Source organism: Hyla sarda, chromosome 1, assembly GCF_029499605.1.
Source record: "Hyla sarda isolate aHylSar1 chromosome 1, aHylSar1.hap1, whole genome shotgun sequence".
NCBI lineage: Eukaryota > Metazoa > Chordata > Amphibia > Anura > Hylidae > Hyla > Hyla sarda.
Window position 1 is genome coordinate 383,056,819 of NC_079189.1, and position 27,607 is coordinate 383,084,425.

General features: G+C 42.6%; 1 protein-coding gene across 3 annotated transcripts in view; it reads right to left on the reverse strand.

The window, feature by feature from the left end:
* Nucleotides 1–27,607, reverse strand: part of FANCC (FA complementation group C) — a 428,253-nt gene that overhangs the window by 385,096 nt on the left and 15,550 nt on the right. For all 3 annotated transcript variants that reach the window (XM_056524729.1, XM_056524736.1, XM_056524721.1), the window contains exon 3: nucleotides 18,425–18,509. In XM_056524729.1, the coding sequence (XP_056380704.1) occupies nucleotides 18,425–18,509 (85 nt within the window). The remainder of the gene's footprint in view (nucleotides 1–18,424; nucleotides 18,510–27,607) is intronic.

A 27,607-nucleotide genomic window follows, 5' to 3' on the forward strand; every position in this document is an offset into this window, starting at 1 on the left:
CGACGCCCTAATTACATCACGTGCTTTTGTCCCTGGTTTTAATTGGTTAAGTCTCTGCATATATACATACCCCACACTCTATTGACCACACCCCGGAAGAAGCCTTCATTGGTGAAACGTTGGGTGGCGGGTGGCTGTAGCATTGTACTCTCTGCTCCACTTGGTAAAGTATTTCCTTATATTGTCTAGCTTAGGGTTTGTTCTACTTATAATGCGCTTTTGATCCCCTGGGGCTCTCTCTTGCTCTCTGATTTTCTGTATTTAATTGCGATCCGAGCATTGCCGGATCAGTTCCTAATATCTATTCCACAACCCTTGAGCCGTAGCCTCCCTCATTAATTCATGGGAAACAATACTTATGTGCACTATTTATTTAAATCTTTCCCTGGCAGACAAGCATAGCCCCCTCTCAGCATCTCTTGGATTCATGTTTACTACTATATATGTATTCTTTTAAATTATTTTAAATGTCTTGTCATTTTTCATGTTAATAAAGTATACTTTGTGTCAATTATGTCCTGTTTGACGCCTTTTTCTTTATATATCATGCAATCATGCAGGTTCTGGCTGAGTTGTCACCGAGGAGCAGAGACCTCCACACACAATAGCCTGACCAAGAACTCCTCTGTAACTGCAAAATGTGGGAGGTGAAGGACCTGTGATGATGTCACAAGCATGTGACCAGTGAATATGGGGGTGGAGCTCATTAGGAGAGAGGGGATTGTGACTGAAGGACCTGTAAGGAGGTCCATGTGACAGGAATGGGCAGAGCTCAGCAGGAGCTGAAGGATCTGTGTGAGGAGAAGAAACCGTGTGAGGTTCTGGTGAGAACTTCATGTATAATACTCCCAGGGCTGCAGTCACTACTCTGCTGGTGTGGAGTCATTGTATACAGTATATACCCATATACAAGCTAAGTAATTTAATTGTACACAGTGACCCCTCCAGCAGAATACTGAGTACAGCTCTGGAATATAATACAGAATGTAACTTAGGATCAGTACAGAATAATGGAGCTGTACTCACTATTCAGCTGGTGGAGTCATTGGGGGAGATTTATCAAAACCTGTGCAGAGAAAAAGTTGACAAGTTGCCCATAGCAACCAATCAGATTGCCTCTTTCATTTTTAAAGAAGCCTGTGAAAAACAAAAGAAACAATCTGATAGGTTGCTATGGGCAACTCAGCAACTTTTTCTCTGGACGGGTTTTGATAAATCTCCCCCACTGTGTACATACATTACATCTGCTGGTGAGGTCACTGGGGGAGAGTTATCAAAACCTGTGGAGACGCAAAGTTGCCCATAGCAACCAATCTGCTTGCTTCTTTCTTTTTTCAGAGGCCTTGTTAACAATGAAAGAAGCAAGCTGATTGGTTGCTACGGGCATCTGGGCAACGTTGCCTCGCCACAGCTTTTGATAAATTTCCCCCACTGTGTACATACATTACATAACTTTTTCTGCACTGATCCTGAGTTATATCCTGTGTTATACTCCAGAGCTGTACTCACTATTCTGCTGGTGGTGTCACTGGGGGAGATTTATCATCGGCTTTAAACCACTTTAATGTTCTAAATGTCCCTGCAAATTTTGCGCAATTGCATTTTTTGCAAAAAAAAATTGTGCAATTTCTGGAAGAACATCTTTCAAAGTTGTCTACTGTTTGGTGCACCGTACACCACTTTTTGTAGTGGAACTGTATTTATTATTTGCGCAAAGTAAATTAAGAAGTGTTTTTTTGGGGGCAAATCTGCTATTTTTGTGCAAATGTAAGACAGCTAACAGGACAAGTACAAATGTGTCAGATGCAAGAGCACAAAGCTTAAACCTAACTCTGCAGCTCATTGGTTTCTATAATTGCGCAGAATTTATCAGGTCTGTGCACCTTTTTGATAATTTTTGAATTTTTTAATGTAGTTAAAAAAGGCCACTAGGTGGCACACAATGTGAGCAGGGGGAAAGGTATGATACAGAGCTATTTAAAGCTCGTAAAACATTTTAGGCAATGTTAGGGAATATAATCTGAGTTAGTTTAGAAAATAATGGTTAGATGACAGGTACTCTTTAAATTAACTGGGAGTGATGTCTGGAGTGTTTTCAGGGTGATGTCAGTGAGCACTCAGTGGTGATTTCATGGTGATGTCATTGAGAACTCAATGATGATGTTAAGGGTGATGTCAGTGAGCACTCAGTGGTGATGTCAGGGGTGATGTCAGTGAGAAATCAGTGATGATGTCAATTACCACTCAGGGGTAATGTCAGTGAGCACTCAGTGGTGATATCAGGGGGCGATGTCAGAAGGAGAAGTCAGTGAGCACAGTGGTGATGTAAGGAGGTGACAGTGAATAGCGTAAATGTAAAAAAATACCAAAATTCCAGAACTGCAGATTTTTCATCAAATTCATACTATAAAAAATTATTAAAAGAACTCAAAAAGTCCCATCTAAACAAAAATAGTACAGATAAAACCTACAGAAAACGGCGCAAAAAATGACCCTCATACAGCCTACTGAGGGGACAGAAGAGGACAATATTAATCATACAGATTTTCTTTAAAAAAAATATATCATTTTTTAAAAGTAGTTAAATAAAACAAAATCTATAGAAAAGGTTATCACTATAACCATATGGAACCACAGAATTGTGTGTTTTCAATTTTGCAAATATTTTTTTCTATATCTTCTTCCTGTATTAAAATAATTATGTATTGTATGTAGGAAGGCATCTATATATATATAAAAGTTGTAGGAAAACAGCACATCCAGAAAAAATATTAAATGTATTATGGTGCTCGCAGGTCCAGACCCGGGTCAGGGACCTGGGTGAAAAATCAAAGGTGGTTTATTCCATCAAACAGAGTGTCCAGAACAACGTTTCAACCAGCTCTCCTGGTCTTTTTCAAGCTTGAAAAAGACCAGGAGAGCTGGTTGAAACGTTGTTCTGGACACTCTGTTTGATGGAATAAACCACCTTTGATTTTTCACCCATTGGATGTGTGCTGTGGATATTCTCTTTTCATCTATATATATATGTGGCTTACACATGGGTGGGCGCATAGGGGTCCCCATAATCCTATATTGCCCAGGGGCCCCCTATGCGCTAGGTTGTCAGTCCACCCTTACTGAACAGTGCTATGCATAGGCATAGCCAGGGGTGGACTGATAAGGGTGGGCAGCACAACCTGAGTGTCTGGGCTCAACCAGGACCTGCTCTGTATCTGATAGATTCTGGAGGTGTACGATTTGTGATGATGTCACAATCATGTGACCAGTTTATGTGGGGGCTGAGCTAAAAGACCTGTTGAGCAGATTAGTCAGGAGAGAAGAGGGAGCCTGGTGAGTTATTATTTTAGAAGAGGAAGTCACTATGCTGCTAGTGTGAAGTCACTGTATACCATATATACATTACAATCTAAACCCATGTACAGTGTAAGGAATGTAATTGTACACAGTGACCCCACCAGCAGAACAGTGAATGAAGCGATTTAGCATACCTGATGTTACTCCCGAGTTACATCCTATATTAATTATAGCAGCAACATCTGGTATACTGAAGAGCTGTACTCTGCTGGTGCAGTCATTCTGTGCATACACTACATTACTTATCCTGAACTGATTCTGAGTTTTATCCTGTATTATACTCCACAGCTGTTCCCACTATTCTGCTGGTTTGGTCATTGTGTACATACATTACATTCTGTATCCTGGACTGATCCTGAGTAACATCCAGTATTATACTCCAGAGCTGTACTCCACCAAGCCGCCAGGCTCTTTAAAATCTGCGCAGTGGCTGACTGAGTAGCAGACGTGCGTGCCGCACATAGGCACGTCTGCTATAAAACAGCAAGACGTTAGTGACCAACCAGAGAGGAGCGTGGAACGCAACTCTGCCTCTTTCATCCTCTATAGTGAACACAAAAGACTCCATTTCTGGTCCTTTACGCCAGCTGTCAGTTACTAATATTAAATGTACTGGAAGTTATGTCAGGAGTGATATCAGTGAGCATTCAGCGGTGTCAGGGGGGATGTCAAGGGGTGATGTCAGCAGGTAATGTCAAGGCAATTTCAGAGGTTAATGTCAGGGGGAAAATGTCAGGGAGCAATGATGGGGGGGTGGGAAGAAATCAGGTGCAATGTCAGGGGTGATATCAGGGGCCATGTCATGGGGGTTAAGTCAGGGGAAGTCCTATCTAAACAAAAATGGTAAAGGATAAAAACTACACATCAAGGCACAAAAATAAGTACAGCAAATTAATTTTCTTTAAAAAGTTATAGTTTTAAGTAGTAATATTAGGGATCGACCGATTATCAGTTTGGCCGATATTATCGGCCGATAACCACAATTTTGGACGTTATTGGTATCGGCAATTACCTTGCCGACAATCCGATAATGACCATTCCCCCGCCCCACCCACTGCACCGCACCCCACCACCCCATTGCCTCCCCCATCCCCGGTTTTATAATTACCTGTTCCCGGGGCCCGTAATCCGTGCTACTTGTGGCTCCTGCGGCGGACCAAGGGAACAGGTAATTATAAAAAGGGGGATGTGGAGGCAATGGGGCAGCGGCGGTGGTTGGACTAAGGACCGGCAGGGGGAGTGAAGCATGCGGCGGTGGTCTCTGGCCAGAGGGAGGGGGGGCAGGGGGAGAAAGGCGGACGGCAGCGGCGGTCTCTGGCCCTGCAAAAGCCGCTGCAGTTCATTGATTTAAAGCGCCCGCTTTAAATCAATGATCTGCAACCGCTTCTTCGGGGCCGGGGGGGGGTGGAGAAATAGCCGATAATTTATACCGGAATATCGGTATAAATTATCGGCTATCGGCCTGAAAGGCCACAGATTATCGGTATCGGCCCTAAAAAATCGATATCGGTCGATCCCTAAGTAATATAAAACAAAATCTATATAAATTGGGTATCTTTGTAATCATATTGATCCACAGAATAAAGATGTGTAATTTAAACCATAAAATATATTGCACAGAAAACAACTCCCCCAAAAGTTGCAAATATGCCCTGTTTCTTTTCAATTTTACAAATAATGTTTCTATATTCATGTATTAAAATATGCATTTTTTGTAAGTGGGTGGGACATCTATATGGATGCCAATGACACACGGGCAGGGCTTCTCCCTGCTTCTTAGACATGATGTCTAAGTTAGACCAGCTCGCTCAACCAATCAATGACAAGACATGTCTATGGCCAGTGATTTGGCAAGCCAGCAGGTCCTGTTGAGACATCTTGTCTTGGAAACAGGCAGAAGAAACTGCAATGGGAGCTGCAAGAGGGACTTTAGTATGTATCTTTTTTTTTTCTTTTTTTTACAGCAGCCCCAGCAACATATTGGGGGAAATTTATCAAAACCTGTGCAGAAGAATGTTGCCCATACCAACCAATCAGACTGCTTCTTTCATTTTGAAAACGGCATTTGAAAAAATAAAAGAAGCGATCTGATTGGTAGCCATGGGCAATTAGTCAGTTTTTCCTCTACACTGGTTTTAACCCCTTCCCGACCCAGGACTTACTTTCTATAATGTGGGGCTATGTCACCTAGCAAGTGCCGGGACCCGTGGCTAATAGTGCGTGGCCCTGATCGCTGTGCTGCACGCTATTAACCCTTTTAGACGCGGCGTTCAAAACTAATCACCACGTCTAAAATGAAAGCTAATAAGTGCTGGATAGCTCAACGGGCTGTTCGGGAGCGCCGCAGCTAAATCACCGTGTCCCAAACAGCTGGAGGATACAAGGAGGTTGCCTTACCTTCCTCCTCTGTGTACGATCGCCGAATGACTGCTCTGTGCCTGAGATCCAGGCATGAGCTGCCAAGCGGTAGAAACACTGATCAATGCTATGCTATGGCATAGCATTGAACAGTATGAGAGATCAATGTACTGCATGTTACAGTCCATTATGGGGGCTATAACAGTGCAAAAAAAAAAAGTGAAAAAAAAAATAAGTTAAAAGAGAACTCCAGAATACAAAAATTGTCCTCCATACTGATCGCCTGATGAGTCGGGACTTCGTTGCGGCCGGTGATTGGCTGAGTGCAGTATGTTTCGCCGACCACCGGCAACCAGGAAGAGGATCGCGGCGGAGACCAGAGCGGGTTACTGGAGGCCCCGGGGGAGGGAAGGAAGGTATGTACCTGTTTATATTTTTACTGCCGGCAGTATGGGGGACAATTTTTGTATTCTGGAGTTCTCCTTTAATAAAGATCATTTAAAACCCTTCCCTAATAAAAATAAGAATCCCCCCTTTTCCCATTAAAAATAAAATAAAAAAAAATAAAAAAAATAAACATGTGGTATTGCTGGATGTGGAAATGTCCAAATTATAAAAATATATTGTTAATTAAACTGCACGGTCAATGCCGTACGCACAAAATAATTCCATAGTCCAAAATAGCGTATTTTTGGTCACTTTTTATATCATGAAAAAATGTATAAAAATCGATCAAAAACCAATCAATACAAAAATGGTACTGATAAAAACTTCAGATAACAGGGCAAAAAATGAGCCCTCGTACCGCCCCATACACAGAAAAATAAAAAAAGGTATTTGGGGCAGGAAATGACAATTTTAAACATATACATTTTCCTGCATGTAGTTATGATTTTTTCCAAAAGTACAACAAAATCAAGCCTATATAAGTAGGGTATCATTTTAATAGTATGAACCTACAGAATAAAGAGAAGGTGTCATTTTTACCCAAAAATTTACTGTGTAGAAACGGAAGCCCCCAAAAGTTACAAAATGGTGTTTTTTCTTCATTTTTGAAAGATTTTTTTCCCGTTTCGCCGTATATTTTGGGGTAAAATGACTGATGTCATTACAAAGTAGAATTAGTGGCGCAAAAAATAAGCCATCATATGGATTTTTAGGTGCAAAATTGAAAGTTAGGCTTTTTTAAAGGTAAGGATGAAAAATCGAAAGTGCAAAAACAGAAAAACCCGGGGTCATGAAGGGGTTAATAAATCTCCGTCATTATTATTATTATTATTATTTTCTTTTTTATAATAGAATACTCCTTTAGACAAGAAGAGAAAAAATAAAAGACAGACAACACTTTTTCATGAGAGGAATGGCAGAAGTTGTTCAAGAATGTTGAATCTGTATTGAATTATTTGCTGAAAGGCATTACATTTGAGATCAATAACTTGATTAAAGGGGTATTCCAGCAACTGAAACTTATCCTCTATTTACAGGATAGGAAATAAGTGTCTGATCATGGCGCAGATATCCTGGAGCCCCCCTGTGTTCTTGAGAACAGGGACCCCACTCTCCCAGCTAAAGGGTGCATGTGCACCATTCATTTTTTGTGGAGATGCTGGAGATAGTCAAGTACAGCATTCACAGTTAAATATATGAAGAAGCACATTAGTGCGTGAAACAGCCGTTTGCTTCACTCTACATCTTATAAATGCCATGAAATAAAAAGAAGATTGAGCTGTGATTGCGTTGGACTTCTTTCTTTTAGGGTTGTAAATCATAGTGATTGTGGTTCCTTTGATCAGTGACCTACATATATAATTCTAGGGGTAAGACATGGTTTATATGGGCTTTAGAATTGCAGAAGACATTGTGAATATGTGAATGTCTCATTGTCATCAACTGTTAATCTTTGATTAGATGTTAGCCATATGTTTTCTAATGTGTGCTATTAGTTTAACCCTTTAACGACGCCGGACATAAATGGTGGTGAGCTGGTACTTAACGCACCAGGATGTACATTTACGTCCTATACATAACTGCGAGCATCGGAGTGATACTCGGGTCATGTGCGGCAGGTGCCGGCTGCTGATAGCAGCCAGGGACCTGCCGGTAATGGTGGACATCCGCGATCGCTCGGATGTCCGCCATTAACCCCTCAGATGCCGTGATCAATACAGTTCACGGCATCTGCAGCATCGCGATCACTAAAATGGATGATCGTTTCGCCCGCAGCGCTGCCGCGGCAATCCGTTCATCCAAAACGGCAGAAGGAGGTCCCCTCGCCTGCCTGATCGAGCAGACCAGAGCAGAAGATGACTGATAATACTGATCAGTGCTATGTCCTATACATAGCACTGAACAGTATTAGCAATCGAATGATTTCTATAAATAGTCCCCTATGGGGACTATTAAAGTGTAAAAATAAAAGTAAAAAAAAGTATTTAGAAAAAAGTTTTAAAAAATTTGAAAAAAACCCTCCCCCAATAAAAACATAAATTGTCCTATTTTCCCTATTTCACCCCCAAAAAGTGTAAAAAAAATATTTTATATACATATTTGGTATCGCTGCGTGCATAAATATCCGAAATATTAAAATAAAATGTTAATGATACCGTACAGTGAATGGCGTGAATGTAAAATTTTTTTTTAAAAAGTCCAAAATAGCAGCTTTTTTATAACATTTTATTCCAAAAAAATAAAAAATAAAAAATGTGTTAAAAGTTTTATATAAGCAAATTACAGATCACGGAACTAAAAATGAGCCCTCATACCGCTGCTTACACGGAAAATTGAAAAAGTTATAGGTCTTCAAACTAGGGGGATTTTAACCTGTTGGGGACGAAGGGCGTATGGATACGCCCTTGCGTCCTGGTACTTAAGGACGAAGGGCGTATCCATACACCCGTGGGAATTTCGGTCCCCGCGACACGCCGGGCAGGGACCAGACCGGGATAACTGCTGCCCCCAGGGGGGTCATTAGACCCCCCCCCATGTCTGCGATCGGCGCAAATCACAAGTGAATTCACACTTGCGATTTGCGCCGATTCCGGGTCATTACGGGTCTATGGTGACCCGGAATAGAATGGGGATCGCGGTTGTCTAAGACAACTACCATCCCCCTGAAGGCATAGGAGTGAGGTGGCAGGGGTGCCACCCCTCCTATCCCTGCTATTGGTGGTCTAGACGCGACCACCAATAGCAGATTGGGGGAGGAGGTTTACTTTTGTTTTCCCCGTCCTGCCCACCCACAATAGGCGGGGCAGAACGAAGAAACGAAGGGGACCGAACGCGAAGGTCCACTTACCCCTCCGGAGGCTCCAGGCGACGGTGATCGGCGGACGGCGACGTCGTGCGGCAGAAGAGGATGGCTCCCTGGATCCTGCGGAAGCAGGTAAGTTACTTAGCAACATCTGCTTAGCAACATCAAGACTGTAGCCCTCCAGATGTTGCAAAACTACAACTCCCAGCATGCCCAGACAGCTGTTTGTGCATGCTGGAATATTTAGTTTTGCAACAGCTGGAGGGCTGCAGTTTGAGACCACTATACAGTGGTCTCTAAACTGTATCCCTCCAGATCTTGCAAAACTACAACTCCTAGCATGCTCAAACAGCTCTTTGCTGTCTGGGCATGCTGGGATTTGTAGTTTTGCAACATCTGGAGGGTCACAGTTTGGAGATCACTGTGCAGTGGTCTACAATCTGTAGCCCTCCAGATGTTGCAAACCTGCAAATCCCAGCATGCCCAAATAGCAAACAGCTGTCTCAGCATGCTGGCAGTTGTAGGTGTGTAACCTCCAGCTGTTGCATAACTACATCTCACAGCATGCCCTTCGGCGATTAGTACATGATGGGAGTTGTAGTTTTGCAACAGCTGGAGGCACACTAGTTGGAAAATACTGAGTTAGGTAACAGAACCTAACTGAAGGTTTTCCAACCAGTGTGCCTCCAGCTGTTGAAAAAGTACAACTCCCAGCATGCACGGTCTGTCAGAACATGCTGGGAGTTGTGGTTTTGAAACAGTTGAAGTTTTGCCCCCCCCCTCATGTGAACGTACAGGGTACATTCACACGGGCAGGTTTACAGTAAGTTTCCTGCTTCAAGTTTGGTCTGCGGCAAATTTTTTGCCACAGCTCAAACTCCTAGCGGGAAACTCACCGTAACACGCCAGTGCGAATATACCCTAAAAACATTACACTGCACTAACACAAAATAAAGAGGAAAACACTACATATACACCCCCTTACACTGTCCCCCCAATAAAAATAAAAAAAGTATTGTACAGCAGTGTTTCCAAAACGGAGCCTCCAGCTGTTGCAAAACAACAACTCCCAGCATTTCTGGACAGCCACTGACTGTCTAGGCATGCTAGGAGTTAAGCAACAGCTGGAGGCACCCTGTTTGGGAATCACTGGTGTAGAATACCCCTATGTCCACCCCTATGCAATTCCTAATATAGTCTTCAAATGCGCATGGCGCGCTCTCATTTTGGAGCCCTGTCGTATTTCAAGGAAACAGTATAGGCCCACATATGGGGTATTTCCGTAATCGGGAGAAATTGCACTACAAATTTTGGGGGGCTTTTTCTCCTTTTACCCCTTATGAAAAGGAAAAGTTGGGGGCTACACCAGCCTGTTACTGTAAAAAAAAAAAAATGTTTACACCAACGTGCTGGTGTTGCCCCATACTTTTTATTTTCACAAGCAGTAAAAGGAAAAAAAAGACCCCCAAAATTAGTAACGCAATTTCTCCTGAGTACGGAAATACCCCATATGTGGGCGTAAAGTGCTCTGCGGTCGCACAACAAGGCTCAGGAATGAGAGCGCACCATGTACGTTTGAGGCCTAAATTGCTGATTTTCACAGGGGTGGCTGATTTTACAGTGGTTCTGACATAAACGCCAAAACATAAATACCCACATGTGACCCCATTTTGGAAACTACATCCCCCACGGAACGTAACAAGGGGTATAGTGAGCCTGAACACCCCACAGGTGTTTGAAGAATTTTCGTTAAAGTTGGATGGGAAAATGAAAAAAAAAAAAAAAATTTCAGTAAAATGCTGGTGTTACCCTAAAGTTTTCATTTTCACAAGGAAAAATAGGGGAAAAGCCCCCCAAAATTTGTAACCCCATTTCTTCTGAGTAAGAAAATACCCCAAATGTGGATGTAAAGTGCTCGGCGGGCGAACTACAATGCTCAGGAGAGAAGGAGCTCCATTGGGATTTTGAAGAGAAAATGTGTCCGGAATTGAAGGCCACGTGTGTTTACAAAGCCCCCATAGTGCCAGAACAATGGACCCCCCAACATGTGACCGCATTTTGGAAACTACACCCCTCACGTAATGTAATAAGGGGTGCAGTGAGCATTTACGCCCCACAGGTGTCTGACAGATTTTTGGAACAGTGGTCCGTGAAAATGAAAAATAAAATTTTTCATTTGCTCAGCCCACTGTTCCAAAGATCTGTCAAATGCCAGTGGGATGTAAATACTCACTGCACCCCTTATTCAATTCTGTGAGGGGTGTAGTTTCCAAAATGGGGTCACATGTGGGGGGTCCACTGTTCTGGCACCACGGGGGGCTTTGTAAACGCACATGGTTCCTGACTACCATTTCAAACAAATTCACTCTTCAAAAGCTCAATGGCGCTCCTCCTCTTCTGAGCATTGTCGTTCGACCGCAGGACACTTGACGTCCACACATGGGGTATTTCCATACTCAGAAGAAATGGGGTTACACATTTTGGGGGGTATTTTCTGCTATTAACCCTTGCAAAAATGTGAAATTTGGGGGGAAACACACATTTTAGTGTGCTTTTTTTTTGCTGTTCTGGCACCATAGGGGCTTCCTAAATGCGACATGCCCCCCGACCAAAATTTGCTCTCAAAAAGCCAAATATGACTCCTCTTCTGAGCATTGTAGTTCGCCCGTAGTGCACTTCAGGTCAACTTATGGGGTACCTGCATACTCAGAAGAGATGGGGTTACAAATATTGGGGGGGTATTTTCTGCTATTAACCCTTGCAAAAATTAGAAATTTCGGGGGAAACACACATTTTAGTGAAATTTTTTTAAATTTTATTTTACATATGCAAAAGTCGTGAAACACCTGTGGGGTATTAAGGCTCACTTTATTCCTTGTTACGTTCCTCAAGGGGTCTAGTTTCCAAAATGGTATGCCATGTGTTTTTTTTCCTGTTCTGGCACCATAGGGGCTTCCTAAATGCAACATGCCCCCCAAAAACCATTTCAGAAAAACGTACTCTCCAAAATCCCCTTGTCGCTCCTTCGCTTCTGAGCCCTCTACTGCACCCGCCGAACACTTTACATAGACATATGAGGTATGTGCTTACTCAAGAGAAATTGGGCTACAAACCTAAGTATAAATTTATTCCTTTTACCCCTTGTAAAAATTCAAAAATTGGGTCTACAAGAACATGCAAGTGTAAAAAATGAAGATTGTGAATTTTCTCCTTCACTTTGCTGCTATTCCTGTGAAACACCTAATGGGGTTAAGACGCTGACTGAATGTCATTTTGAATACTTTGGGGGTGCAGTTTTTATAATGGGGTCTTTTATGGGGTATTTCTAATATGAAGACCCTTCAAATCCACTTCAAACCTGAACTGGTCCCTGAAAAATAGTGAGTTTGAAAATTTTGTGAAAAATTGGAAAATTGCTGCTGAACTTTGAAGCCCTCTGGTGTCTTCCAAAAGTAAAAACTTGTCAATTTTATGATGCAAACATAAAGTAGACATATTGTTTATGTGAACCAAAAAAAATGTATTTTGAATATCCATTTTCCTTACAAGCAGAGAGCTTCAAAGTTAGAAAAATGCAAAATTTTTTATTTTTTCAAATTTTGGGATTTTTCACCAAGAAAGGATGCAAGTTACCACAAAAATTTTCCACCATGTTAAAGTAGAATATGTCACAAAAAAACAAACTCAGAATCAGAATGATAACTAAAAGCATTCCAGAGTTATTAATGTTTAAAGTGACAGTGGTCAGATGTTCAAAAAACGCTCTGGTCCTAAGGTGTAAAATGGCCTGGTCCTTAAGGGGTTAAGGTGAATATGGTATTGGTCCTTAAGGGGTTAATGACATATGATGTAAATGTAAGCCCTCGTACTTAATTTACCAGGACATACATTTACATCCTGTACATAAAGCAAGCACAGGAGCTATCAGCAGCCTATCAGATAGGAGAGAGCACAGAGGAGTGCTAGCCCACCCTCAATAACTGGACTTTGTCCATGCCTGTACTTCAGCTTGGGCAAAGCCATGATTTTATAAGCCATGATTTATATAAAAAGGAAATAAAATTTTCTTATGAAGAATATTATAAAGGTTAATGTTTTACCATGATGAACAACATATAAAAAGTTTTTGAACCTGACAGTTCCCTTTTAATCCTTAAGGGGTTAAAAGGATTTTCTGGGTTAACATGATTGATGGCCTATACACAGCTGTGGATCAGCTGCTTGGCATCCATACTACACAATGAAGCAGATGGTTCTGCACACTGTGTAGCAGTGGAGTGTGGAGCCAAGTCACTGCAGCTCAGCCTCCCATTTAGGTGAATGGAAGCAGAGTTGCAGTAACTAGCCCCAGTCAGTATGCAGTGAACTGAGCCTTTTAGGATGTTCAACATATGCAGATCAGCAATTGATGGCCTATCTTAGGATAGACCATTAATCACATTAGACCAGAAAACTCCTTAAATGTGAAAATAATAACAGCAAATAAGCCAAAAGCATGTTAACAGGTGTCTGACTGAATTCAATTGATGGATTCAAACTTGTTGCTTGTAATATCTACCCATCTATCTATATATATATATATATATATATATATATATATATATACGGTATATATATATATATATATATATATATATATATATATATATATATTAAACTCAATATATGTATGTGTGTATGTTCCAGCATCACGTCCAAACGGCTAAAGGTATTAACATGAAACTTGGCACACATGTTACTTATATGTCCACAACAAACATAGGATAGGTGATTTAACCCTTGCCCACCCTGATTTGCCAGGGGCGGAGTTTATGTTTAAATTCCCATACAAGCCAATGGGAAATATATGTTACTGCATAACTTCCAAACGGCTGGAGATATTTTGATAATACTTGGTCACATGTTACTTATATGTCAACTTAAAATATAGGATAGTTAATTTAACCCTTAACTACCCCCATTTGTGAGGGTCAGGGTTTTTGTGTAAAGTCCCATGCAAATCAATGGGAAATGTATCTTCCCCCATAAATTCCGTACGGCTTGAGATATTTCAACACCTGGTACACATATTACGGGTCGGGATAGGAGGCCGGGATAGGAGGCCGGATAGGAGGTCGGGATAGGAGGTCGGGATAGGAGGTCGAGATAGGAGGTCGAGATAGGAGCACAGGATATGAGGACAGGATAGGAGGTCAGGATAGGAGGTTCAAGATAGGAGGTTGGGATTAGATGGATTGGATAGGCGGTCGAGATAGGCGGTCGAGATAGGAGGACGAGATAGGAGGACGAGATAGGAGGACGGGATAGGAGGACGGGATAGGAGGACGGGATAGGAGGACGGGATAGGAGGTTGGGATAGGAGGTCGGGATAGGAGGTCGGGATAGGAGGTCGGGATATGAGAACAGGATGTGAGGATGGGATATAAGGTCGGGATATGATGACAGGATAGGAGGTCGGGATGTGAGGACAGGATATGGGGTTGGGATACGACAACAATACATGAGGACGGGATATGAAGTCAAAAGCTTCCTCCTTTGTTTCTTTTCCTCCCCAACAAGGATTAGGAAGGAAAAACCGGGCAACGCCGGGTATTCAGCTAGTCTATATATATATATATATATATATATATATATATATATATATAAAACTCAACATGTGTGTGTGTATGTTCCACAAAAACTTCCAAACGGCTAAAGATATTAACATGAAACTTGGCACACACGTTACTTATATGTCAACAACAAACATAGGATAGGTGATTTAACCCTTACTCACCCCCATTTGACAGTGCCAGATTTAGGTTTAAAGTCCCATACAACTCTATGGGAAATATATGTTACTGCATAACTTCTAAACTGCTGGAGATATTTTGATAATACTTGGTCACATGTTACTTATATGTCCACTTAAATTATAGGATAGTTAATTTAACCCTTAACCACCCCCATTTGTGAGGGTCAGGGTTTTTGTTTAAAGTCCCATGCAAATCCATGGGAAATGTAGGTTCTCACATAACTTCTGTACGGCTGGAGATAATTCAATACATGTAATATGGTACACATATTACAGGTCGGGATATGAGGTCGAGATAGGAGGTCGAGATAGGAGGACAGGATGGTCGGGATCAGTGGCGTTGCTAGGGTTGGTGTCACCCGGTGCGGTAGAAAATGGTGTCACCCCATACCTCCCCCCCCTAAGTAAGTTTTTAGCTTGTTGTGACAGACACCACTGTTGAAGCGCATTGTGAGAAATTCCAGTATAATAATCAGATATACCAGTTGCCACAGAATAAGAAAGTGTTAAAGAAGTTTTCACCATTTAAATATACAGCTCCCAGAATTACTTAAAGGGTTACTCCATTGGAAAACATTTACTTTTATATCAACTGGTGCCAGAAAGTTAAACAGATTTTTAAATTACTTCTATTTAAAATCTTAATCCTTACAGTACTTATCAGCCGCTGTATGCTCCACAGGAAGTTGTGTAGTTCTTTCCAGTCTGACCACAGTGCTATTTGCTGACACCTCTGTCCATGTCAGGAACTGTCCAGAGCAGGATAGGTTTGCTATGGGGATTTGCTCCTACTATGGACAGTTCTTGACATGGACAAAGATGTCAGCACAGAGCACTGTGGTCAGAAAAAAAAAAAAAAAGAACTTCCTGTGAATCACTTATACAGCAGCTAATAAGTACTGGAAGGATTAAGATTTTTTAATAGAAGTAATTTACAAATCTGTTTAACTTTGTAGCACCAATTGATAAAAAAAAATGTTTTCCAGTAGAGTACCCCTTTGAGCAGTGGTGAGGTTATGCTGGGAGTTGTAGTTTCACTCACCATAACTATAGAACTGACAAGCGACTACAGCTCTGATAGGACATAGTGAGGAGAATGTACAATGATATCAGTGACTACAGGTGACGTCTTCTCTATAGTGAGGAGAATATAAAAATGATATCAGTGATTACAGGTGACGTCTTCTCTATAGTGAGGAGAATACACAATGATATCAGTGACTACAGGTGACGTCTTCTCTATAGTGAGGAGAATGTACAATGATATCAGTGACTACAGGTGACGTCTTCTCTATAGTCTTTCCTTATCTAATTCAGATGGTGCATCCCGCCAGGACTTGTTCCAGCTAAAACTTCTCTCTGCAGAATGTGACGCCCAGACGTCTCCACACTATGTCAGCGCATTCTCATCCTCTATATGAAAACAAGTATTATTATAAACCTGCCAGACACTGTATCCTCAAAATATAATACTACTATACACTATACTCTCTGATTATAAACCTTCCATACACCATACCCACTGAATATAATTCTACCACACACTGTACATTCTGAATATAATACCATCACATACTGTACCCTCTGAATATAAATCTACCACATACTGTACCCCTGAATATAATACTACCACCCACTGCGCCCTCTGAATATAATACTACCACAAACTGAGCCCTCTGAATTTAACGTTGCCATACAGTGCACCCTCTGAATATAATACCACAACCGCAGTAACACCCCTCAACATCCGTTAGCTGATGCTATTACCACGGGAGGGTTTTTTTTGTGGTGTTGCTAGTGGATGATGGAGTTGCTACTGCTGGGGGGGGGGGGGTGTTGCTGGTGGATGATGAGGGTGCTACTGCCAGGGGGGAGCATTAGGTAGGCAGCAGTTCCCCCACATTAGGTAGCATAGATTCCCCACATTTGGTACGTGTTCCCCCACATTAGTTAGCAATTTCCCCACATTAGGTAGCACAGATTCCCCACATTAGGTAGCAATTTCCCCACATTAGGTAGCACAGATTCCTCACATTAGGTAGCAGTTGCCCCACATTGGGTAGCATAGATTCCCCACATTAGGTAGCATAGACTCCCCACATTAGGTAGCACAGATTCCCCACATTAGGTAGCAGTTTCCCCACATTAGGTAGCATAGACTCCCCACATTAGGTAGCATAGACTCCCCACATTTGGTAGCAGTTTCCACACATTAGGCCGCAGGTTCCCTTGCAGGTTCCCCACAATGGGTCAAAGTCTCCCCACATTAGATCGCTGGTTCAAACCGCCCCCCGCCCCCCCCCCAAAAAAAAAAAAAAAAAAAAAAACACATACAACACAGAGAGACACACACACAAACACACACAGTCAGAGAGACACACACTCACAGACAAACACACACACAGAGTCACGGTCACAGACACAGAGTCACACACAGAAAATAAGGCATACTTGGCACACCAGAAGGCCTCCTACATAATTCCAATACAAGAAATGATTGTGGGCAGGGGTGTAGCATAAAGCTAGTGGGTCCACCTGCAACACACACACACACACAGAGTCACACACACACACACACAGTCACACACACACACAGTCACATACACACACACAGTCACATACATACACAGAGTCACACACAGACAGTCACAGACAGAGACACACAGACAGAGATAGAGACAGACAGAGAGACAGACACACACACTCACCCATCCAGCGCAGCGCTCCTTCTCTCCGGGCGCCCTGCGAGTGACGTCACTGACGTCCCATGCGGTGGTGCTGACGGACGGGCGCACAGCAGCGATGAAGGCCGGGGGGGGGGGGCAGAGAGGAGGACAAGATAGGAGGTCAAGATAGGAGGATGGGATAGGAGGTCAAGATAGGAGGATGGGATAGGAGGTCGAGATAGGAGGACTGGATAGGAGGTCGGGATAGGAGGACGGGATAGGAGGACAGGATATGACAACAATATATGGGGATGGGATTTGAAGTCAAAAGCTTCCTCTTTTGTTGATTTTCCTCCCCAACAAGGATGAGGAAGGAAAAACCGGGCAATGCCGGGTATTCAGCTAGTCTTATTATAAATTATACAACAGTGTTATAAAGCGATCATACAGCACTGTTATTAGACTGTTTTATGTATAGAGCTGTTATTTAGTCACCATAGACGAGATTTTTAAAACTATGTGAGTGTAAAGGTGGAGAGGTTTTCCCATAGCAACCAATCACAGTTCAGCTTTCACTTTACCAGAGCTCGTTAGCTGAGCTGTGATTGGTTGCTGTGGGAAAATCCCTCTGTTTTTTCTCTCCCACAGTTTGATAAATCTGGGCCATATATATGTTGGTGGTTTTTGAGAAAACTATTGAAGTATTGTGTGGGACTGCTTCTCAGCACAGCATATCTTTTTTGCAGTGTATTGTGGTCCGGCTGTTCCATATTTTTATTCAGACTACTGTCTGGATATCATTTGGCAAAGATATAGCACTGCTGATGCTAATAAGATACTGTATGTAATAGGTACTTTTTATTGTATTAGAGTACACCATCCAGGGACACAAGCAGAAAGTACACAGCACTATTCAAAATTAAAGTTCAGCCTTGGCAATGAGGCATTCAGTTTGACCAAGTAAAATGGAAAGATAACGATGCAAGCCTCTATACTTACCATGCCCAATAACAAAGGGGTTCCAGCAAAGACGTCCCAAAAACTGACCAAGCAGAGGAAGCCGTTGTATTGCTGAAGTGGGTTCCTGAAAGCAATTACACAACATAAACACCTTTACATTGGCTTCAATAAGATTTTATACTGTGAATATGACATATCCTTAGCATTCCAGACATCTTTGTCTCCAACTTGAATACAATTGTTCTAAAGTTAGGGTCCCTTTGGAGAATTTACCAAAAAAGAATGAAGCCATAGATCTGCCCTACTATGTTGTTATTTTACCAGCTTACTACCCCAGGTCATTTTCCTCTCTTTTTTGCAGATCTCTATTTTCCTGTGGGTATTGCTCTCTCTCTCGGTGTGCCAAATAACAGTATACAATGACATTAATGCTTATGAAGAAATATAAAATCCCTTCCCCAATATCGCGCCACACCCCTACCCCTTAATTCCCTGGTTGAACTTGATGGACATATGTCTTTTTTCGACCGTCCTAACTATGTAACTATGTGATATAAAGGGTATTGTTATACTCAAAATTATATAACAGAATGTAAAATGCTATTTAGGCCTTTACCCCTTGTGAAAATGTACATTTTAAGAAACCTATGTGGAATCAAAAAGCATGCCTACATCTGTAGATACAAATCTTGGACAGGTTTTTCAAGGGGCACTGGTAACCGGGACAAACTGCGGACACTGTGGTTAAAATTAAAAAATAGTTTTATTAAGAAGCTGACAACACAATTTGGGAGCATGTGTCCCCTTTTTCAAGTCTTAAAAAATGGGTTACATGCTACTGAAACGCGTCAGCTTCTAAATAAAACTTTTTTATTTTAACCACTGTGTCCTGGTTACCAGTGCAGCGCATGCCCCTTGGAAAACCCATTTTTGCTCCTCTGGATACTCCAGTGACTCCAAAATTAGTTTACAGAACCCTTCCACAGTCGGGTCCGGGTTGGAGGCTGTCCCGCTTTCATCTATTACTATATGTACACAAAAATGTTTAGCTCTTAGCCCAACATCATCAGGTACATGTAACTGTTCTTCTTATATGACTTGTTGCCGTTGGTAACGGCCACCAGTGTTCGGTTTTTCTCTTTTTACTGCATCTGTAGCTAAGTTTAGTGAGGGTGTAGCAGGGTTTTTGTTAGTGTTTTTATGTTTTGACACTACAAAGGACATGGCAGCCCTGAAACAGTCCATTTTAATAAAAAATGTAAAAAAATCTTGCGTAAATGATCTTGTTACATTTTATAAACCTACCAGTTTACCAACCCCTGCTTTTATTTCTATAAAAATTTTTCATTTTCTACCTGGATATTGCTCTGTATTTTCTGCTCAGTCTCAGTCAGATTCAGATTCAAAGACCGGAAAGGGGCGTTACCCAGCAGACATGACATCATCTGAAGCCATACAGGGGAGAACTTCCTCCCTAACTCAGCTACACAAAGCCCAGAGCAGTTCAGTGTGTGAGATGAGCCATGATTGGCTAAGGCTGCACACACCCCGTCAGCACTCCAGACTGCATTTCCTAAGTTTGGACTTCTGCCAGGCCAGCAGGAGTCCAAAGTCTGTGCAAGAGATGGGGGGAAATGTGCTCTGAACACCTAATAGCGAAACACCTAATGGCAGCTTTTTTAAACACAAATAAAACATAGAAAACTTAATTTGTTTTAAACAGAGTACATTAAAAAGATTTTTTTATTTACCATAGGGAGTGCAATGGCAAAAATTAGTTTTAATGAGAAAGCCCATTTAAGAGTAGGGTCACACGTGCCATATTTTGCTGCGCATTTGGGGAGGGGGCGTGGTGGCTGTTAGCGCCGGAGTACCCCTTTAAGCATATCAGGTGATATGTAATGATATAATGAGGAATGGTGTGGCCTAAGGAGATGAACACCCTATATAAAGGTATGCATAATTATTAGGCTGCTAATACAGGAAAGCAGTAATCAGTAAATGCACCTGGTGCTTGTATGGGCTTTGAATGCTCCTCCAACCACAAGCTGGAGTGGGTCACTAATGCCAGATGAAATTGGCTGAGACTGAGACTGAGATAAGGAAGTGCAAGACAGTAGGACCAGGCATTGTAGGAAGGGAGGCAGTAGGGAATCGGGCAGTGTGAGAACAGGTTTAGTTTATTTTATTATTTACCTCAGCCCGGAAACATTTAGGTAAAATAAGTTGGTCCCCAGACAATTATTCCCCCACTATATTAAATGGACATGTGAGTAAACAAAATGGTGAAACAGGCAAAATTATTTGCTCACCCCGATCTTGCAAGATCTGTTCCTCAAGCTCCAGTATGCAATTTAGATAATGTACAGTATTAGCGCCTCCCCCTACCAGCTGGTACCTCTGAAAGAAAAGTCTAACTTGAATTTTACCTATCTTTGCTAAAAGTGAAACCTGTTTCCTCTGTAATACTGAAAGGAATATTCGGATTTATAAAAGGGAAAATCTGGATACATGCACCTTTTTTATATTGTGCTGGGGCCAGTATGAAGATAAAAATATGCATACCTTGGGGCTCCCTCTGGTTGTTGCTTTTTCTTACTACTCACCTCAGAAAAGACAGACTCATCTCAGAAATGATGGCTTGCATATTCAATCATCGACTTCAATGCTTTCCCATCAGTCTGTGATTGGCTGAGCAGGCTGTCACTGCTGAGGAAAGTCTATCTCGGAAGTGGGAGGAGCAACGAGCAGGGGGATGGAAAACGTTACAGGGGGGAGTCCCGGGTGACGGAGGAGTATGCTTTTATTTATTGTTTTACTTGAGTGGTCCCAGCACATTTTAAAAATGCATGTATTAGGAATACCCCTTTAATGATAGATAGATAGAGAAAGTTTTATAATTTCGTGTACTGACACTTTTAAGTTTTTTTTTTTTTCTCAGAACAGATGTCATCTTTAAATTCCTTTGACTGTCTACGTTTATAAAAAATTATAGGTATTAGAGTCTGATTAATTTCTTATCACACAATTCTTGTTTTGCCCAGATAAGAATTTGTAGAAACTTGTAGCAATAATAATTGCCAACATAAAGAATAGTAGGTAATCAAGCTTTATATTAAAATCATCTTTGATGACAAAATGAAAAAAACATTTTCTAAAAAAAAAAAAAAAGAAAAGCTCACTGGTTTTGAAACACTGCATAAAAAAACATAAATACAATCTATCACAGAAAAAAAACAATAAGCAATGTTGTGCATGAAAGGCAAGTAACATAGTAAAAACATAATGGACCGCCAAAGAATATTTCTTTTACTTTTTTATGTGATGGCTTATTCTAGCTGTTCTCTACCTGCTCAAACAATTTATAGCTACATCATAGGCTTCTAAAGTGGGTGCTGAACAGGGATAATGCACATGTAAAAAACCTGCTAACCATCTCCTGCTGTTGCAATAAACATAAGATCATTGTATCACATGCACAGCTCACTCTAGACTTGCTGGGGCCATGCATAGAGACAGTCCGCTGAGAGCAAACCTAATAACTGTACCAAGGAAACAGAACAAATCACAAAATGGTATAGGCTGTTCATTATAGCAAGTGATAAATCATAGTTATTGCCATGCTACAACAGTTACTACTAGCAAGATAGAAACTCAGTTGTTTACTATAGCTAATAACAAGCCACCTTAAGTTTAAATATTTTGACCTGTTGTATTTAACCAATGTGATCTAGCAAATGGTAGCAATTTAACTTACTACCAACAATAACTAGAAAGCAACAGAAAATTTTCTAGAAAAGTACTAATTGCATCCAAACATGAAATAGAGACATACGATTAACAAATGATGTTAGCAAATATTGCCATATTAAAAATGAATACATTTTAGAGATTGCTATGCTTTGTCACTTTAACCCCATTTTGACCTTGAGGACACAGCCAATTTAAATTTTTCCCTCTTCGCCCTTCCATCCACTGACCCATATGATGGCTTGTGTTTTATGTGACCAATTTTACTTTGTATTGATATCTTTTACTTTACCATAAAATGTATGGTGCAGCCAAAAAAGTATAATTTGTGGCAGATAACTAAAAAGAAAACTGCATAAAGAAAACTGGGGAGGGGGATGTTGTTGTTTTTACACAGTGCACTTTACGGTAAAACTCATGTTATCTTTATTCTGTTTACCCAGAGGCGTAGCGTGGGGGGTGCAGGGGGCGCCGGCCGCACCAGGCGCAACATCTGGGGGGGCGCGCTCGCACTCGCAGCTCTCTGCCCCTGCCTGGCTCACTCACTCTCTCTGCAGTGCTGGCTGTGCGAATCCAATCCGAGCCGCCGGGTCGCCGCCCACTGTGGAGGCAGTGGCGGATCCAGGGGGGGGGGCATGGTGGAGTGGGAGCTGTCGGCTGTCCCGCTCCACCACCCCTTTCTCACGCCCGTCACCTTGCTATCACACGCCGCGGCTGCTCCATTCCTGCAGTCAGTGAGAGCCAATCACGGCAGGCCGGCGCGATGATCACATCATCGCGCCGGCGCCCGGAGATCACGTCCCCGTGGCTTTCACTGACTGCAGGAATGGAGCAGCCGCAGCGTGGGAGAAAGGTGACGGGCGTGAGAAAGGGGAGGGGGGAGCAAATTATAAGTGAGAGGGGCAAATGATGAGTAAGGGGCACATGTCAGGGGGGCATTATATGTGGGGGCACATGACAGGACCCCCCCTGTCATGTGCCCCTCATATATAATACCCCATGTCCTGTGCCCCTCACATATAATGCCCCCCCTGACATGTGCCCTTCACATATAATGCCCCCTGTCCAGCCCCCTCAGGGGGCATTATATGTGAGGGGCACATGTCAGGGGGCATTATATGTGAGGGACACAGGACATGGGGCATTATATGTGAGGGGCACAGGACAGGGGACATTATAAGTCAGGGTCACATGTCAGGGGGGCATTATATGTGGGGGGCACATGTCAGGGGGCAATATATGTGGGGGCACATGACACGGGCCGCCTGTCATGTGCCCATATAATGCACACATAATGCCCCCCTGACATTTGCCGCTTACATATAATACCCAAAGTCATGTGCCTTGGATCATCTCCAGGGTATGGTTCCTTTTTGATGTTTAGTTTTTGTTCTTGATATTTTTTGTCGTTTACGATGTTTGTGAGGCGACATAATAGCATGGCCCATGCTAGGTTACTACATTTGTAGATTTGTATTCATAGACCTGCTGAAAATGTGGAGAATGTGTAATGCATGTTCGCACTCAATAAAGTGTATGAAAATTAACTTGTATTTAGATGCATTTTACTTTAAATAACATCAGTATTTTCATAACAAACAATACATGTGCTTAGGGGGTAAGGGTTTCTTTAACTAAACTAGTGGAAGAGACTCGAGTGCTAAAATCCACGGGTTAGGGGGCGCAAATTACTTGCCTTGCCCCGGGTGCTGACAACCCACGCTACGCCACTGTGTTTACCTATTACTGTGCTTTAAAAAAGTCAAAACTTTATTAACAAAATAAGTATATGTAAAATGTCCCTATTCTGAACTCATAACTTATTTTTCCATATTTGGCCTGTATGAGGGCTTATTTTTGTATTATGATTTGAGAGTTACCAATTGATTTTTTTCTAGGATGTGATGTAACCAAACATCAGTAATCTTAGACTTTCAAATTTTTTTACGTTTACACCTTTCACCGTACGGAATCAGTAACATTATTATATTTTTATAGTTCGGACATTTCCACACATACAGCGATTCCAAATATGTTTATATATTAAGGATTTTTGGTATACATGATTTTATAAATTTGGAAAAAATTGTCGTTTTTATTGGGGGAGGGGCTTATTCACTTTTCCCCCCTACATTTCTTATTATTGATTGCTATCCCTGTTCAGCATTGATCACGGCATCTAAAGGGTTAATGGTGGACATCGCTGATATTAGCCATTAGCGGCTGGTCCCTGACTGCTGATAACAGCCAGGACCCACAGTCTTATGAAGTTAGCGCAGCTCTGGCACTCGCTTCATACATGGTCAACCTTCCATGACGTACATGCACTCCATGACGTTGTGCGCAAAGTATCAGGGCACAGCAACATAAATATATGTTGCGTGTCTTCTAGGGTTAAAGGGGTACTCCGGTGCTTAAACATCTTATCCCCTATCCAAAGGATAGGGGATAAAATGCCTGATCCCGGGAGTCCCGCCGCTGGGGACCCCCGTGATCTTGCACGCGGCACCTCGTTTATAATCAGTCCCCGAAGCGTGTTCGCGCCGGGTCTGATTACCGGCGACCACAGGGCGGACAGCGTGTGACGTCACGCCTCCGCCCCCGTGTGACGTCACGCTCCGCCCCTCAATGCAAGCCTATGGGAGGGGGTGCGACAGCTTGCATTGAGGGGCGGAGCGTGACGTCACAGGGGGGGCGGAGGCGTGACGTCACACGCCGTCGGCCCTGTGGTCGCCGGTAATCAGACCCGGAGCGAACACGCTCCGCGGACTGATTATAAACGGGGTGCAGCGTGCAAGATCTCGGGGGTCCCCAGCGGCGGGACTCCCGCGATCAGGCATCTTATCCCCTATCCTTTGGATAGGGGATAAGATGTCTAAGCACCGGTGTACCCCTTTAAAGAGCTAATCAAGTGGTGCCAGAAAGTTATACAAATTTATAAATTACTTATTTAAAAACAAAAACTAAAGACTTCTAGTACTTATCAGCTGCTGTATGCCCTGGAGGAAGTTGTGTAGTCTTTCCAATCAGAGACCGTGTTCTCTAAACCCACCTTTGTAAGGATGCTTGTACATACAGTAGCCAAAACAATTTTACAATTCTCTCCATTCTTGCCCTAGTTGACAAACTTCCTATATTTGTCCAGACACCCTAAAACTGCCCATACACATGGGCCACAACATGACCAAAGTTTGTACAAATGATTGTGTCAACAGAATAGCAGACTAAACTAGTAGGTCACTGCCATTTTTGATAGCGTTTGCAAAGGATGCTCTTAATGTTACCCCGGGCTTTATCCTAGGTAGTCATGGCGACCTAGAATTTAGTTTAGGCGCCTAGGTTTTTGTCAATCCTGTGCACACCAGCCTAAGATTGTGCCTGTCACTACCTGTTTCTTTGCATCAGTTGTGGCTGGCCGGCAGACAAGCAGCACACATCTTCAACAGGCTCTCTGCTTGAGAACAAGAGGGAGTGCTCAGTCACATAGGACTGGGGCGGAAGCTGCATCCCCACACTGGGTTGCTGGGGGAGTGGAGGAGGACTTCAGTATGTAGTCAGGCAGCCACTTCAGCAGGTAGTAGGCCGCCGTTTGTTACTTTTGCTGTTTCTCCCCATAACAGAAAGGGGTTGGCCCCTTCCAACTTATGACGTACATTTAAGTTATGGGTCAGGTGTGGGATTATGACGTGCGCCCAGGAGTCCGGCCCACATTATACCCGGCAGGTACCCGCTGCTATCTGCAGCTGACACCTGCCGAAAATGACAGACTTCGAAGATCACTCTGATGTTTGTCATTCAACTGCTGCAATCGCAATTAAGCTGATGATAGATTCACTTTAAGACTTAAAGCGAATCTGGCAGCCGGTTCACCTGCTCTGAATCCAATAAAACAGGGTTATAGTGTGAGTGAACCTGATTAAAATGAGGTATAACTTACCAAGATCCATGGTACGGTTCTGGAGATAGAGCCATTGTTAGCCAGCATTGATATGCACAATGCAGGTGGGCCCCCGACATACCCAGCATCCCTACATTCACAATGTTTATGCTGGGTCCCGCTTCCATTGCGCTAAGCCGGCTATTAACATATATCATACATATTAACATTTTTTTGTGAGAGTGAAGATATCAGAATAATTAGGAAGTGGGGGGGGGGCAGTGAATATGGAGGAGGCAGGGAAGCTCAACGGGCTGGCTCCCTGTCTCCATTGCGCACAGGAGCGCAATAGCTATGGAATTAGAAACAGTCACAACTCAGGAAAAACTGCACCAAAATATGTAAGTAACCCCTTTTTACAGCTATTCCTTCGCACTATAACCCAGTATATTGGGATAAGTGTGGGTGAACGAGCTGTCACATTCTCTTTAAGGAGTTAAGAGTCAACAGCATTATTATTTTTTTTTTTTGAACCCCGATTCTCCATAGCCAATTTTTCATGTCTTTATACAGGGCTATGCCTAGATAGAGAGAAGAGATGGAGAGATGCACTGCGGAATCTCCGCTTGCTAAATTCCGCGAGCGGGGGTTCCGCCTGGCGGCCGCCGCCGTGCACACTTCGGCGCCAGGGCCGCGGGGCACTGAGCTGTCACCATCGACGGCTATGCAGTGCTCGCGGAATCCGCGCAAAGAATGAACATGTCCTTTCTTTGCGCAGAACAATTTTAGCGGCGGAAATTCCGCAATATGAACGGGTCTCGCAGAGACCCATTCACACTAATGTTAAGTTCACACCGCGGAATTAGGCTCGCGTAGCTCCGCATGTGGAATTCCGCGGGAATTCCGTAGTGTGAACGCATACTTAAGCTTCAGGTTTCCTGTCTCTGGGGGAGGAGTCTATCTCTCTGGTGGTGCTGTCGTGAGGGGGTGGAAAGGTAGATAAGGATGTCTACAGGGGTGATTTGTTGAAAGAAGTTTTAATGACAAGTACTCTTTAAGGACCAAAGGCGTACCTGTACGGCCTGAATCCTTAAGCGGCATTGAAGCGAGTACAGGAGCTGCGCTCACTTCAGAGCAGTGAGTGTCGGGTACTATCGACGCCATGATCAATGCCGATCACGGCATCTAAAGTGAAAGTAAGAGGTTGCCGGTAGCTTAGTGGAGTTAAAAAGGTGGAGGAGGGTCCCCTTACCTGCCTTCTGCTGCCGATCCAATGATGTAGTTTGGCTTAGCTAGGCTAGATCAGTGGCTAGCCGATCACACTGTATAATGCTATGCCATAGGCATAACATTATACAGTGAATGCAATCTAATGAGTGCATATAAAAGTTCCCTATGGGGAATTAAAAAGTGTAAAATAAAAAAAATGTTTGTAAAATAATATAAAACCCCCTCCCCTTATAAAAAATCTAATCCCCCGTATTTTCTATTTTACAAAAAAAAGAAAAAAAAGTAAAAAAATTTACATATGTGGTATCACCACATGCGTTAATGTCCAAACTATTAAAATATAATATATGCAATAGAGAAGGAAT